Genomic DNA, 15,742 nt, shown 5'->3' on the forward strand with positions numbered 1-15,742 from the left:
GTGACCTCACGTTGGCACAGCAGCTGCCTGTCATCTCCGCGGGCTCACCTCAGGGCGCTCAATATGAGGACAGCAGCTCCTCCACCCCTCTCCCAGTGACTGTTGCATCCAATGAGGCTGCGACGACTGGGGAGGTGCCAGCTGTGTAACTGGCAGCTCCCTCCCAGCCGGGGCCAGCACAGGCTCCATGGGCCAGAGGACAACCGCCAAGGTCATGGAGGCCAGCAGGACAGCAGAGTGAGCAGGCTGATTCAGATGACACGCCCAGCGAGGGGTCAGCACCAAGAGGTGGCACCAGAAAACGTAAACATAAGTCACCTTAGGCAAACCACAGGTTTACCACTGGTGCTTTAGTGTTGGCCCGCAATGAGGTCTTTATTAGTTGGTGTGATTTTTACCACATTTGTCATTTTGTTTCATTAAGTTCCTTTCGTTGTAATATTAAATTCAGACATGTTACCATGGCTGAGGGTGCCTCTTTTCTTCTGCAGATGGATGATTTCCAAAAATGTTATGAGTGTTTTGTGGGACATTTAGCTTTATTAACAAGGGCCTTAGTTAACAGGTTTTGCACTTAAGTATTGAGCATGGAGCCTGCAGCCCAGGCTTGTCCTGAAGGTCCATATGTGGTGGGCTAGCTGAACATTCATTGGGTTAATGCCTCCCGGGTGTCCCTGCCTCCCTGGAGTATGCCTGGGTCAGCATCTACCCCCTCAGCATTTCCCTGTGTGTGCTCATCCTCGGACTCACTGCTGGACTCATCGTGTGGAGTCGCAGCCACTGCGTCCATGTCTTCATTGTCCACTGTGTCCCCCCTTTCCAGCACAAGATTGTGGTGAGTGCAGCATGCAATCACTATCAGCAACACACAAACTGGGGGGTACTGGAGTGCCCCCTGAGTGGTCCAGGCATCAGAAGCGCATCTTGAGAAGACCGATGGCTCTCTCCACCACAGGCCTTGTGGAGACGTGGCTCCTATTGTACTGCTGCTCAGATTCTGTTCTTGGATGACGGAGAGGTGTCATGAGACACCTTCTGAGCCCTTATTACCCAGCAGCCATCTATCCAGCCAGGCTGGAACACTGAAGAGCCTCAGCCTGGGAGTGTCTGAGGATGTAGGCATTGTGAGAGCTGCCTGGGTACCTTGCACAGACTTGTAGAATCAGCATCCTGTGATCACACACTATCTGCACGTTCATGGAGTGGAAGCCCTTTCTGTTGACAAAGGCATCGGGTTCACCTGCTGGCGCCTTGATGGCCACGTGTGTACAGTCTATAGCACCCTGGACATGGGGGAAGCCAGCAATGGCCGCAAAGCCTCTGGCTCGCTGTGTCTGGCTTGCCGGGTGCCAACGGCAGTGGATGATGTCAATGCACGCCTGAACAGAGCATCTGTAACCTGCTTGACACGAGTGTGGAAAGCTGATTGGGAGACACCACAAAGATCACCCACCGAGCCCTTGAAGGAGCCAGAGGCATAGAAGTTGAGGGCAGATGTAACCTTCAGAGCCACTGGCATGGGGTGTCCACTCACACCGTTCACAGAGATCTCAGGCCCAATCATCTGGCAGATGTAGTTGACTATCTCCCTTCAGAGACAGAGCCTCCTTCGGCACTGCACCTCAGACATATTGAGGTAGCTGCTTCACCAACTGTAAACTCTGGCAGCAGGATAGTGACGTCTTCTGTGGTCCTTTCCACCTTGGACAACCTCTTGGCCCTGCACCCCTTGTGTCTGCGCCTGTTCTCCCAAAGGTGGCTCCCCTGGAGGCTAAATGTGCACTCCTGGCCTCCTCCCCCTTCTAGCCCTCCCTTCCTCCTCAGAGGAGGTGCCTCCAGTGGCGAGTTCAGCTCCCATTCCCAGGCTAAGAGAAGGCGCTGCAGGCCCAAAGAAGCTTCCTCACTGCAGAGTGCTGACCTGAAGGTTGTCAGTCCAGACCAAGCAGTTGGTCTGTGTTTTGAAGTATTGCAGATCACACAGGCAAGTATCAGCAACTTTGAAAAATCAATATTTGACAGAGCACACTCACGACCCCACTGACCCCTCTTATCCTGCATGTTGTGCCCCTGCGCCAACCCGAATATCGCACGGGTGCCGAAAAATCGCCATCGATTGGCGCCACAAGGGCCTTAAGTGGCCGGTTAATTAATGGCAGGTGTGAATCGGAGATCAACGCGTGCCCGCCCAACGAAATATCGCGATGGTGCGCGGTGAGGTCGGGACGCTCGCCAGACATCACGGCGTGTCATTTTACACATGGGTGTGCAGGGCCCACCCCCACATGCCAACGTGAAAATTCTGCCCCAGAGCTTCTCCTTTTGCCTGTGAGCCTCAAAAATCCAACCCTGATTTTAACCTCTTCAACTTGAATGATCTCATCTTCTTTCATATCACTTACAACATACAGTGTCCTACAGTGTGGGCCCAAGATCTTTGGCTCTTTATAAAATATAATGGCATAATTTGAGTACTCTGTTGCTAAGTGAGTAAACCAAATAACTCTTTCTGAGGAGTTGAAAGGGAATGCATTTTTGCTTATTTCCAATGGGTAACTCAATATTTATACAGTTTGTTGAAGTTAAGCCACCTGCTGTCAGTTGTTCTTTGATCAATTATTGCGCCCTCAAGTTCACATTTGCTTTGATTCATGAACACCGTCACTGATGTTACCCTTCTTTTGATGATGTTGTGGAGCTCAAATTTCTACTAATTAGCTTAATCAAGAGGTGTGCGTGACTACCTCCTGAAAAAGATGAAGCTAAACTAATGTTTGAGTCTGAATGTGCACTCTATCCGAAAGCAGAAAGGATCTGTCTTCAGCTCAATTTCAATGCTAGCTGTCTGTTCCCACAGAGGAGATTTCACAATATTACAATGGACAGGCCACAAAAGTTAAAGATAGTCTCTCATTAATCTCAAAATCTGTTTTTCTTTTGTACAATTTGTTGAAATGTAGATCTTGACATGATCAATGTACATTTGACAAGATTGTTGACATTTATTGCTCATCCTTAGACTTTCTTACTATTTGTGCCAAGCCATAGGGTATTGCCACTGGACTAGTGTTCTCAAGACACAGGGTAATGCTTTGGGGACCTGGGTTCAAATCCCACCATGGCAGATGGTGAAATTTGAATTCAATAAAAATTTGGAATTAGAAGTCTGGCGATGACCATGTCAATTGTCGTAAAAAACCCAACTGGTTCACTAACGTCCTTTAGGGAAGGAAATCTGCTGTCCTTGCCTGGTTTGGCCTTCATGTGATTCCAGACCCACAGCAATGTGGTTGACTCTGAACTACGGCAATTAGGGATGGGCAATAAATGCTGGCCTAGCCAGCGATGCCCACATCCCATGAATGAATATAAAGAAACTGAATTTTTGGGGCAATTTTAGAGTAGTTTACCAATTACCTTTCTTTTTGATGTAATTTACCTTTGTTATGATGTCTCCAGGAGTCACCATTAATAATCTTGAAGAGCATTGCATCCAACAGAAGCACATGCTATTCTTCAAATGTTTAAAACAAATCTTATTTCCTGTCATAATTTTGATGATAGCCACATACTTGGGTTGTCAAAAGGCCTTTGATAAAGTATCACATGGTAGGCTCATGACAAGAGTTAGGGCATATGGAGTCAGGGGATAAATAGCTGAATGGAAGGCAAATATTCTAAAAAGTAGAAAGCAGAGAGTATGGGCAAAGGGTAGTTATGCAGATTGGAGGTTGGTAGAAAGCAATGTTCCTCAAGGATCAGTGCTGAGATCATAAATTTACTTATAAATTACATGAATGATTTGGACATGGAAATATGTAACTCTATCAAAATATGCAGATGATATCAAAGTAGAGGGGGGTAGAGCTAACACCAAGGAATAATGTAACAAAATACAAGAAAACATTAAAAAACTTGCAAACTGGTCAGTTATGTGGAAAATGTGGATAGATGTAACCTGATGCACTATGGTAGGAAAAAGAGAATCACCTGCACCTTAGAAAATATAAAACTGTATATGGTAGAAGTCAAAGAGATCTACGGATGCAGTTGAACAAATCATTAGAAGCAGCATTGAAGGTCAGCAAGGCAATTGAAAATACTAACAAAGAATTGATAAAAGCAAAAAACTGCGGATGCTGGAAATCCAAAACAAAAACAAAAATACCTGGAAAAACTCAGCAGGTCTGACAGCATCTGCGGAGAGGAACACAGTTAACGTTTCATGCCCGTATGAATCTTCAACAGAATTGAGATTGATTTCTAGGAGTATAAAATTCAAAAGTGGTGAAGTTACGCTAAATTTGCATAGGGTCTTGGTCAGGCTGCACTTAGAGCACTGTGCATAGTTCTGGGACTTGGCTTTTGTTCTGTGGGCTTGGGGAAACCCAATCCTGCACACATTTGCACTTTCCAAAATGTATGACTTTGCCCGGGACTTTTGTCTTTTCACACAGCAATTGGGTTTGCAGTGAATTTTGCAAGCCACGATGAAGTGTGTGAGATATGTGGGTACAAAGGCAGGCCAATTTGAAGGCCTGCTTTGCTTCTTCAACATAGCAGCTTAGCTCCCAACATAGGTTGAAGGCTCTGTAAATCTCACCGCTCAACTTCCTCAGCCTCCCACCCAACCCATGCTCCCTCAGATCACCCATGCCATCTCCATGCCTCCATGCCCCCTCACCCCACCAAACCCTATGCCACCCCATGTTCCCACAAATTGCCCATGCCACCTCCATACCCCCATATATCTGCCATAGCCACTTACCCAGTAGCCACTATGTACAGTCCTCAGGAGCTGTGCAATAGCAATGGGAATTATTTTAAAATCATTGGAACAAAAATTAAACACCTAACAATCTAATAAAATCTTGGGAAGAATTTTTGGGTCAGCGAGCGGGGCGGGGCCTGCTCACCAACGCGTAAAATGAAGACATCGGGCAGGCGTCCTGACATCACCATGATTCATTTAGATTGTCAGCTTGGCGAGCGCGCAGCCGAACTGTCAAAGGCCTATTAAAACCATTAAGAAAGTAATTAAAGTAGTTAAAAATGCTGCCCGTCCAACCTTCAGGTTGGTGGGCAGGCAAAGAGCCCAGGCGGCCTTCACATTTTTCATGAAACCTCATCCACAGGTGGGATGAAGTTTCATGAAGGGTATATTAACTAAATTAAAAAATTTTCAAACATTTGATAAACATGTCCCAGCTCATGTGATGCTGCCACATGAGGGGACATGTCTAAATAATTCTTCTCTGTCTTTAATAAAAACTTTCATTTCGAACTTAATTTCCCTGAGGCTGCTTTGTGCCTTGGGATTGTCTCCCAATCAGCTTTGTGCCTCCGGGAGATTTCAGCACTCTTTCGTGCACCTGCACAAAATAGTGCAGGCCCTGACTCAGAGAATCCCCCCCCCTCCGCTCTCCATTCACTCAGGGAACGCTCAGCGCTTCCGGGCATCGGGCATCGGGCATGCGTCATGCTGGGTGGGCCTTAATTGGCCCACCCGCGCAAAATGACGGCATAGCCTCGATTGGGGGCGCCGGTCGGGTTCATACCCACCCTCGTCCGCCCCTGCACAACCCACTCCCCGATGGGGGGAAATTTCTGCCCCTTGAATTCAAACACACTATTACTGATACTGGGGAAAAAAATCTACTCCATTGCAAAAATATATAATTGTTTAAGTGCTGATTAAATTTTTAAATAAACAAGAAACAACATCAAAGGCATATTCTATTATTACAGCCTCTTGAAGGTTTCTATTGCTCTTGGATCAATAGACCACCAGCGGAGCTGAAGCTATTATTTACTTTCGAAATCCAGCCAAGCATTTGTAGTAGTTATAGCTGTCAGTACAAAAGCTTCCAGCTACATTTCCTGAAACTGAAAGAACGGAATGATGTCCCATTTCCATTTCAAAGCAGAGTGCCTGTCAATCAACGGAGGGGAGCAGATGCATTTTTTTTCAACTTTCAAATGCAGGGTTTTTTTTAAACAGCCAGAGCTTACATTTCATTTGATTTAAATTAGCAAAAGACGTGACAGCAGACTGACAGGGCATTTTTTTTTACATTTTTAATGTATTATGGCACTTTTGACAATTTGAAAAGTACTGTAATGCATGATAACAGTTACACATTGCTGGTCAATGTAAGGGTCAAGTTACCTATGCAAGACAGGTCTCCATGACGAATCACTGCATTAAAAACACATCCACATTACAATAGTGACATTTGATGGTGCCAAAACATTTTACACTTACCTTTCAGAATGTTCCTAACTCCTCATCAGGCTTCCCCCAGTGGTCACGAATTCTCCAAGGAGATGTGGTGTTTTTTAGGGCTGACACACCAGCACATGAAAATAATGTGTGGGAGGAAATACAATCTCCTTGTGGTCCTCACAATGGGGACTCCGACCTCGGAAGAGGTTCATGTTCGTTTTGCACCCAAGGCCTTCCCAACCTGCCAAAAGGCCACACAAAAATTGTGTGGGGTTGGGGAGGTAAGGAAAATTGTGTCTCCAGCAAAAAAAAAAATCTAAGTTCAGCGTTTTGCAAACCAATTTGCATCTCCATTGGGAGGTGAAAATCCAGCTCCTGGTCTCCAGGACATAGGAGCACTGGAGAAAATGGAAAAGAAGATTTACAAGAATGATACAAGAATTGAGAGCTCACAGCTATCAGGAAAGATTGAACAGGTCAAGGATTCTTTCTTTAGGAAAGAAGAATTAGAGGAGACCTGATAAAGGCCTTTAAAATTCTGAATGGGTTGGACAGGGTAAATGTGGAAAGAATGATTCCATTTGTAGGGATAACCAAACTTTGGGACAATAAATACAAGCTAATACATTGGGAGAGTGAAGAGAAATTTCTTTACTAGGTGAGTGGCTGGAATGTGAGGCAAATAACTTAGATGCTTTCAAAATGAAACTAAACTAGTACATGAAAAAAGGGAGCAGAAAGATGCACTGAATATAAGATGAGGTAGATGGAATTTGAGGAGAGTAGAGTATAACACCAGCACAGACGATTTGGGCTGAATGGCCTGTTTTTGTGTTGTATATTCTGTGCAGTTCTATATAGTCACTTTTTTGGCACTGTTCATTATTTTACTGCAGCCAACCAGGTGGAGCTGTCACTCTTCCATGCTCAACAGAGAACATGGCCCACAGTAATTGGAGGTAAGTGTTTGTTTTCTAAGTACTGTCCTTCACAGCCACTAGTTGGAGATCAGAAACTTGGCATAGTTCGAGTTTGAACATGCACCTCATTATTACATGCTTCTATGGACTATGGCATCATAATAGCCAACATTCCTCCCTTTATATACACTACCAAAAAATAGCTTAACCAGTCATGCATCCCATTTGCTGTTTGTGAGACATTAATCTATATAAATTGACTGTTCACTTGCCTACATAGCAACAATATGTCAATGAATTTATACGTATATGTATTAAAAGTAATTAATGAGTTTTGCGATGTCCTGTTGCCAAGAGGTTTTATATAAATGAGAGTGCTTTCTTTTCTTCCAATGCATTGCAATTTGCAGCTTATTCCTTTATTATTCTTGGCACTTTTACTCTTGGACATTATAAGTGGTTTGGTTCTGTCAGTAACTAGAAAGTATCATTGAACTTATCTGTCACTGTTTATATGGGATACTATGCAGATACTTAACAAAAGTGTGTTACAGTAATCATCAAAAACAACCAAGGAATGAGAATGGGCCTTGGGTCTCATCAATCCTTTTTCATCCATTAATCATGTTGCCGATCTTGCCCCACCCATCATGAGAAAAAGTTACACAAAAATTCCCATGCCTTCCAAAGCAGAAGTTTAGAATGTTGACTGATTACCACTTCGCCCTTCACCAATACTGTACTCAATATTGACCAGATCATTATCCAGTTCCTTTTTAAAAGGAGATAATCACTTCAGTCTCAACTACTTTTGTAGCGAATTTTTTCACTGACCCACACTTAATCAGGGGAAGATATCTTCGAACCTCTAGACTCACTTGAAGCTTGAACAGAGCCACCTAGCTCTGTGCTCAAGGTCCATTTCTACTTAATGTCATGCCTGCCTGTCAGTTTCTTGTCCTCCATAAACCTTTTTCACCAATTTATGATGCATATGCAGTCAGGAGATAGAAGGCAGGACAGCATTAATTTAATATGTATAGGAATTGTCTCCAAAATTGTGATTTTGAGATGGTGGGGAAAGTCCAGAGAAGCGTAAACAGAACAATTCCTAGCATTCGGGCTCTTAACAGTGGAGCTTTCTTCATCATGGGGTGTAGACTTTGCAATGAATGATTGAGGGTTTTAAAATGAGGACATGAACAGACTATACCTGAATGGTGTCATAACGATGGGAAATTTTGACTAAGTGATCAACTGATAACTTCAACAGCTAGCCAAAAACGTACTGTTTAAAAGGGACATTTTCTTTTCAGACAAGAAAAGACAATTACTAAAAATGGCTGCCACAAGTCACCTGACGTCTTGAATTATAAGTTGATCTTTTATGGATCGCACTGCTGACATGTTGCTCATTGAATTCCATACCTGGGAGCTGTCAAGGTCCATTTCAAAAAGGGCCATTGAAAGGAATGGACATGTAATTTGCATCTTTATAAGCTTAGCCCTCCAACAAAAACTGAGAATCCATTAAGACAATGGAGAACTGCTAGTCAGCCAGGATATGCAACCAATAGACACTCAAACCCCCTGTGGAGGATGAAAGAATCCCATCCCCTGTTGGATTCTATTATCTTGAAATGTGTCAAAAGTTTCTGAGATGAAACAACAAAATGTGATTACTTGTTCTACAAAAATGACTACAGCAGATATGGTAATCAAGTTCTTTTGGGATATACAGTAAGAAGGGCTTTAAGAGCTGGGTTTGCCAAGCAGAAGCCAAGGAATCTGGAGAAGTTGCTAATGGAGCAGTAAGGAAACTTTCTCTCCCCTGCCCTTCCCCCTCTCTCTCTCTCTCTTAACTTAAACAAAACCCTATCTCTTAACAGTCTAAAAATCATTCACAGAGATAGTGCATTTCAATTGGAAAGAACCTCAGGAGAAACTCTTTGATTTCTGGAAAAGGTGGCTTACGGATTGAAAAGGGAAATTGTCTCCAATTCCACTCTGGGATTTTAAAGGAACCAGATAACTTAGATTGGCTGCAACATTTAATAATCCACCCCTCAAAGACCAGCAAAGGAATCCTAGCTGTATATTCTTTTAACTTTTATTTGGACTCTAGCTTTCCTTACTTTTGATACCTGTGTATATGTGATGTCACAACTTTTATTATTTTATCTTGGGTTGAGTGGCTTATAAACATGCTCTTTCTTTGACTCAAGGAAGCCTCATTGATTGGCTTCTTATTGTTCACTGTATAGATAGTAAAAAAATACACTTGGATTTGAAAAAGGCACTTGTAAAAAATTTGAAAACCTTTGTTGCAACCAGTCGAGGAGGCTGAATAAAGGGGGATCCAGTTCACTTCTCCTCACTTGGTCATAACAATGGCATTAGATACAGAGATTGAAGAACTAGAGGACATAAGTATAAAATATGAAAATAAAAGAGTTAGATTAGATGTCAGATTGTATTGGCTTTTAGAAAGAATCACTAAAGCCTTCAGTAAGTGCAAATTAACAGTTATCTTTTGAAAAGGAACCAGATGATTTCTGGAGAGTTGAAGACATTGGAGGGGTGGGGGTAGCCGGAATCATTGATGAATTGCTACAGTATTCTGGAGCTTGCTGCATTGTCTTGGAGTTTCCCCAGAGTGTTTTCCCAGTTTTTGTGTCTCCAAGAACATTTCAAGAGTGGGAAGGAAAATATTGAGGGTGGGTGAAGCTAGCAAATTGTTGGGGCGGTCGACTTGGTTCACCAGTTGGTCGATTATTATCCTTTCTTGAATGTTCTAATGAGTGAAGAGTCAGGGTTGTGAAAAGGTGTGAAGCATACAAAATTGACAAGTCTTTAGTACGACTGAGAAAACAGCAGGAAATCCATCTAATAATCAGTTTATTTTAAGGTTGTGTTTCTCCCAACCAGATAACTTTTGAGCCTTTTAATTCTTGAATAATCCCCACTACTGTTGCCAGTTAGTTGATTGTGGTTTCAGATGAATGATGCTTTTTCTCATTTTACGGACAGTAGGTTATTCACTCATACCCTTGGATGTACACTCAGTGGCAACTGAAACATTCATGCAGCATTTCCACTGCTTTTTCCTGCCAAATTTCTTTCTTGGTACTGATTTAGCAAATGTAGTTAGATATTAGGGACATGACAATTACTCTCAGATCCCTGAGCTAGAAGATGAATAAAAGTCAGCCAGTGATTGTTAAATAGAGACCCTTGCTAAAAAAATTAATGTCTGCAAATGGCATGCAAGGAGTAGATCAGACTCAGCTATGATGCTTCACCTAGTCAAATAACCTGGCAACGTTCAGCATCTGGGCGAATACATCAAGAATGGTCAGTTGAGATATGGGATCAGAGGAATACACGCTCTCATAAACCTAAACCACCTTAAAGAAAGAAGCAGTAAACAGGTATAAAACAAGAGTTTTCTTAAATTGTTGATTCTGAGGAATATCTAAATAGAAATTGTGTCATTTTGTATTAGTAAACTTACCTGGTTCACACTCCTTTCTATGAGAGCTCTCGTCTGATTGGTTAAGTGTAGAATCTGATGAGGGCAATGGTTGAAGAGAGTTCATCAGTTGGCTACTGAGGGATTCAATACCAGAACAAAGTCTCTTAAAGTTTTGTGCCAACTCAGGATAATTCTGCTCCAAAAAAGTTTGCTGTTTGCACAAAAGATCCTCAATCTTTTTAATACACTGCTCTATTTCAGGGTTTGTTGAAATTAACTTGGATTCAGGTTGCAAAGTCACATCCTGCGATTCTGAAATTTGGCAATCTACTTCCTTTTCACATTCACCATATTGAATGTCTGCAATAATTAAACATTCTTTTCCATTTTCTATTACAGCACTTCCGCCATCAGCAGACCTGGCTTGATTGCTCTTTAGGTTGTCAATGATACTCTCTACATTGTCACTACTTACTCCAGTGTGTTTTACTTCTTTGTTTACTCTGTTACACACACCAATTACATGAGGGATACAATGCAATAATGGTGCACGCTCAGTCTCAACAGCTTTGCTGCACACCCTGACTGTAGAATCTGTTGCTTTGTCGATTGTTTCAACTGTTGCCGTAATTTCCACATCATTGACAGTGATACGATCTGTATTAACCCCAAAACTTTGCGTCTCTTTTAATGTTGTGACCGTTACATTTACAGTACAATCTCCACAACCTACTGACCGAGTGAATGGTTGGAGGTCAGTTCCATCTATGCACGTTTCCTTTAGCTCACTCAGCTTTGGTTCAGCATACTCTTTGTTGCTTGGTTGGTCAAATCGATCTTGTTCATGTTTCCTTTCCAAATACATAGACTGATCACCTTGTAGTGTCTTTGGGTAAAGGCTAACCTTGCTAGCATCCAGCATGGCATGCTGCTGTTCAAGCTTATGTCTTTGAGCTTCAAGCTGCTGCTGTAATATGGAGACTGTGGTTCTCAATTCTTTAATGGAAAGCTTCTCTGTGCTAGGGTGTACCACAAATACCAAACTCAGCTCCTCTTCAGTAACTTGAACACCCACATCCCTCATTCTGTGTTCACTGTCTCCTACAGCACAAGAGTTCTGAAGTAACTCTTTGTGGGGAATAGGATCAAGGTTCTTGTTTTCACTTACCAAAGCAAATTCATTTTGATAATCGAGGTCTGTTGTTTTTTCATATTTAAAGTTGTCATTTGACAGAAAAACTTCGGAGAATGGACCTTTGCTTGAACGTGGCAGTTGTCCTTCGGAGTCAATTGTTGCCATTGATGAATTACTTTGACTTCCTTTATTGACACACCCACCTTTATTCATATTAACCTTGGCTTTCCTCTGTAGCGCATAGCTTGCATGCTGCACAGTGCTCTGTTGATCTTTTATTTGAATATTGAGCTTTTTATTTTCTTCCCGCAACACAAATATTTGCTTTTTAAGTTCAGAAATGGTTTTTACTTGTTGTTCCATTTCTTTGGTTTTATCTTGGTCAATCCTAATTTGTTGCTGTACCTGAGAGAGCTGGGTTGGTGTCAGGTCTGAATGCGGCATTACTCCGGAGGCGGTAGCGTTCTCCTGGACAACTGGGTCACCTGATATACAGATGCCATCATTTTCCAAGTGCTTTAATTTCTGCTGGAATGAGGAAAGAGATTGATGCTGTTCTTCTAAATTCAATTCCTTTAAACTAACTGGCATGCTGGCTGCCCTAAGAAAAGGAGGCTTTATCCAACTTGGAACAGATTTCCCATTCTCCTTCAACCTTTCCTTGGTGTCAGATAAAGTCTTTGCAGATCTGTAATCATGCATGCTGCATTCTGTGTTACCTTGAGAATCTATGAATAATTCTTGAAGATTGGTTACTTTACATCCATTGGTAGGTGCCCAGGATGAAGGTGCCATCCTCTTATCCCCATAGCTTCTGCAGGAACGAGATACAGCTGAGGGGAACTGAGAATCAAGGATGCTGAAATTTCTTGGCAATGTGCTGCATTTTGGTTGTTTGGCTTTCTTTTGTATTTTAACCTTCCTGATGGTGTTTCCTTTCTCTATGTCATCCACGTACTTCAGAAAGTCCAAGTCCAGGTGGAAGCCATAAGGGGTTTCTACAGAATATGGAGATTCCTTCCTTCTGTCTGCACTGGTGCACATGTCAGACAGCTTGATGTTGGCTTCAAAACATTAAGAAAATTACTATTAAGTGGCAAGATTTGAAGTTCACAAGGCATACATGTAAATCCAGCTCATTTGTTACATAATACCCAATAAAATTTCTGTTGTAAGATACCAGTATAGATTTACGTTCAACTTATACCCTCCTTTACAAGTTTCCAAATGTTTGCTGTCTTTAGTGGTACAATAAAATGATTTATACAAATTATTTGAGAGCTAGATGGGAATAAAGTTTGCATATAATTTCATTCAGATTTTCATTTTTTTGATTCTAAAGTTCCCCAATAGTTCAATGGGTAAAACTCCATGCAAAGCATGGGAGGAAAATCACAACCAACACCAATCCTGGCCACACACCCTAGGATGGGTCACAGGAAAGCAATTGGGAGCACAAAGCTTGTGGAATTATATTTCTACTCATAGCAATGAGGCCAACTATTAACTCAGTGTGGAGAGTGAGTACACCCAAGAACATAAAGCATGGAATGAACAAAAGCCAATCAGCACCTCATGACATTACTATTAATTTGTCCCGTCATATAACTCTACTCTACATAGGCAAATGATCGCAGACTGTACTCTCTATGGCTTTCCCATCTGTTCCTAACCAGTATTGAAACTTCCATGGTGACTCTATCAATTCTCCACCATAACTTTGGTGGATAGTTATTTATGTTATTCCTCCAGGGATTTGTCCTTCTTTCATTTAAGTTATGGTAGATCATCATGAAAATCCTAGCAGAAACTCTTCCTCCGGTTGCTTAGCCATTTCATTTTTGAAGGAGTTAACCAATATAGTATCAATTGTTTTTGCAGGGCACCTGTGCTACATCTTCACTGCAGTGTGAGAAAAGGTTCCTCACGTTTGTTCCCTGCTGGGAGATTGGTTAATGTTGATCCTTTATGCTGTGCATCTGCATTCACAGTCCCAGTTAGCCAATCAACTTACACCCATATTATCTGTACTCTCAGTAATTTAAAGAGCTGGATCATGAGCTGTCCAATGGCCTAGCATCTAAAGGCACCAAGGTCCCACATCTGCACCGCTCCTTCCTGTTCTAAGTTAACAAATCTTACTGAGCAAAACTGTGCTCATTACCCATGGAGGAGGTAGGGTGGGGGGAGGGGCGGGAGGCGGGGGCCATGGGGTAGAGGAAAATCACAGAGGACTTCTGCTCCTAACTGCTAAGTAATGACTTTATTGGAGACTACACGTTGATACCAGGGGAGGGTAGAATCCAATATTGCTTGAATACCTCCCATAGTTAAGCAGCTTACCAACATTCGGTCTGGGTTCACATGGCCACTTGGACAGGTAAGAGGACTGAGATTCGTACAACCTTCAGTGCATCAGGTGATGGGTTCAAATCCCACTATGGCAGCTGGTGAAATTTAATTTCAATTGATAAATCTGGAATTGAAAGCTAGTCTAGTAATGCTGACCATGAAACTATCATCAATCGTTGTAAAAGCCCATCTGGTTCACTAATGCCCTTTAGGGAAGGAAATCTGCTGTCCTTGACTGGTCTGACCTACATGTGACTCCAGACCCACAGCAATGTTATTGACTTTTAACTGTCTCTGAAATGGCTGAGCAAGCAATTCAGTTCACGGGCAATTAGGGATGGGCAACAAATGCTGGCCTTGCCAGTGACGGCCACATCCCATGAAAGAATAAAGAAAAAAAAAAGCAATAAATGGAAAGAGTCGGTACCAAAATAAAGATCCAAATGATGTTCCCCCCATCACCCAGATTTATATGACTCAACTGATACATTTACCCGCTCAGGCATTGGGGGTTGCCTTTGAAATTGATTTCAACAATACATTGCAAAATACATATTCCTACCTGGGTGATGTGTGGACTGAAGAACTTGTGACATTATTTCCCCTTTGTTAGCAAAATAAACCACGAGGAAGAAATGAATTAAATGGGCTGAGCTGTAGATGAAAGTTGAAAAAGAAAATTAAAACCTTTTGAGTATTTAAGTGTTTAAATTAAACAGATATTGCTCAGTATTTTATGTTTCCTCAATAACCAATTCACGTCGCTGATTCACTGCAAATGTTGTTTTCACATTTGTAAGTTGCTGCTGGAGTACTAACCTAGGCTCAGGAACTGAAGGAGGTACAAAGTCCATTGATAGCTGTACTGGTGAATCAGTTAGTGCACAAAATCAAAAACTCGACATTTACAGACAAAATACAATGATTTTTAAAAAGACGCTGCGCTGAAAAAGTGCTATTATCAGTTTTACTGATCATGCCTCTTCTATTCAGCGTTCCAATTTCACCAAAGTTTGAGATAGCAATGGACCGCTTCATAGTCACAGGATGGTAAGAGGTAGGAGAGGAGGAGATATAAAAATATGCTCTGTAAAGCTTAAAGTGAGATTCCTTCCCTCCGCTCTGCCTGAAGGCAGGGTCTTGGCTCACTGTCTGCTGATGCTTCATCCTGAAGCATTTTCTTGGCAGTTTTTGTCAGTGGTGGTTGGGCATTGCCTTCCACCCTCAGTGGGAGAGTGAGGGGGCAGGTCTGAAGCCTACCTCAGCTGGAGCAGGAATCGATTCTGTGCTGTTGGCACTAATCTGAGCCACATGCTAGCTGTCTATCCAACTGAGCTAACCGATCCTCCAAAGTCAGATTGCATTTAACAATCTGCAAGTGCCATACTATCTAATCCTCAGGAAACAAAGTGATGATACAAATAGTGTACTGCCTTGGAGTATTTACAAGGGTTGCTCTCAAATTTGTTTGAGTAAAACACAGCTTATTTTCAAATGAGATAGTGCTGATTCAGCCTGGGTTATAGTTTGTGAGTCAACTTCTGCATTTCAATCTATCCATTCTTCACATGGACACTGAAGGGATTTTAGCCCTCTCCGAATGGAGAAGTGAAATCGAGCAGCGGTTTCTTCTTCTG

The 15,742-nt window shown here is 42.3% G+C and overlaps 1 protein-coding gene across 1 annotated transcript in view; it reads right to left on the bottom strand.

The window, feature by feature from the left end:
- LOC121288809 (KN motif and ankyrin repeat domain-containing protein 4-like) overlaps nt 1-15,062 on the bottom strand; it is a 52,146-nt gene extending 37,084 nt beyond the window's left edge. The window contains exons 1-3 of the mRNA XM_041207550.1: nt 14,925-15,062; nt 14,668-14,759; nt 10,658-12,817 (exon numbers count right to left, since the gene is read on the bottom strand). Coding sequence (XP_041063484.1) covers nt 10,658-12,817; nt 14,668-14,759; nt 14,925-14,959 — 2,287 coding nt within the window. The 5' untranslated portion in view covers nt 14,960-15,062. The remainder of the gene's footprint in view (nt 1-10,657; nt 12,818-14,667; nt 14,760-14,924) is intronic.
- Between the last annotated feature and the right edge of the window lie 680 nt (nt 15,063-15,742).

This window comes from Carcharodon carcharias, chromosome 16, assembly GCF_017639515.1.
Source record: "Carcharodon carcharias isolate sCarCar2 chromosome 16, sCarCar2.pri, whole genome shotgun sequence".
NCBI classification, from domain to species: Eukaryota; Metazoa; Chordata; class Chondrichthyes; order Lamniformes; family Lamnidae; genus Carcharodon; species Carcharodon carcharias.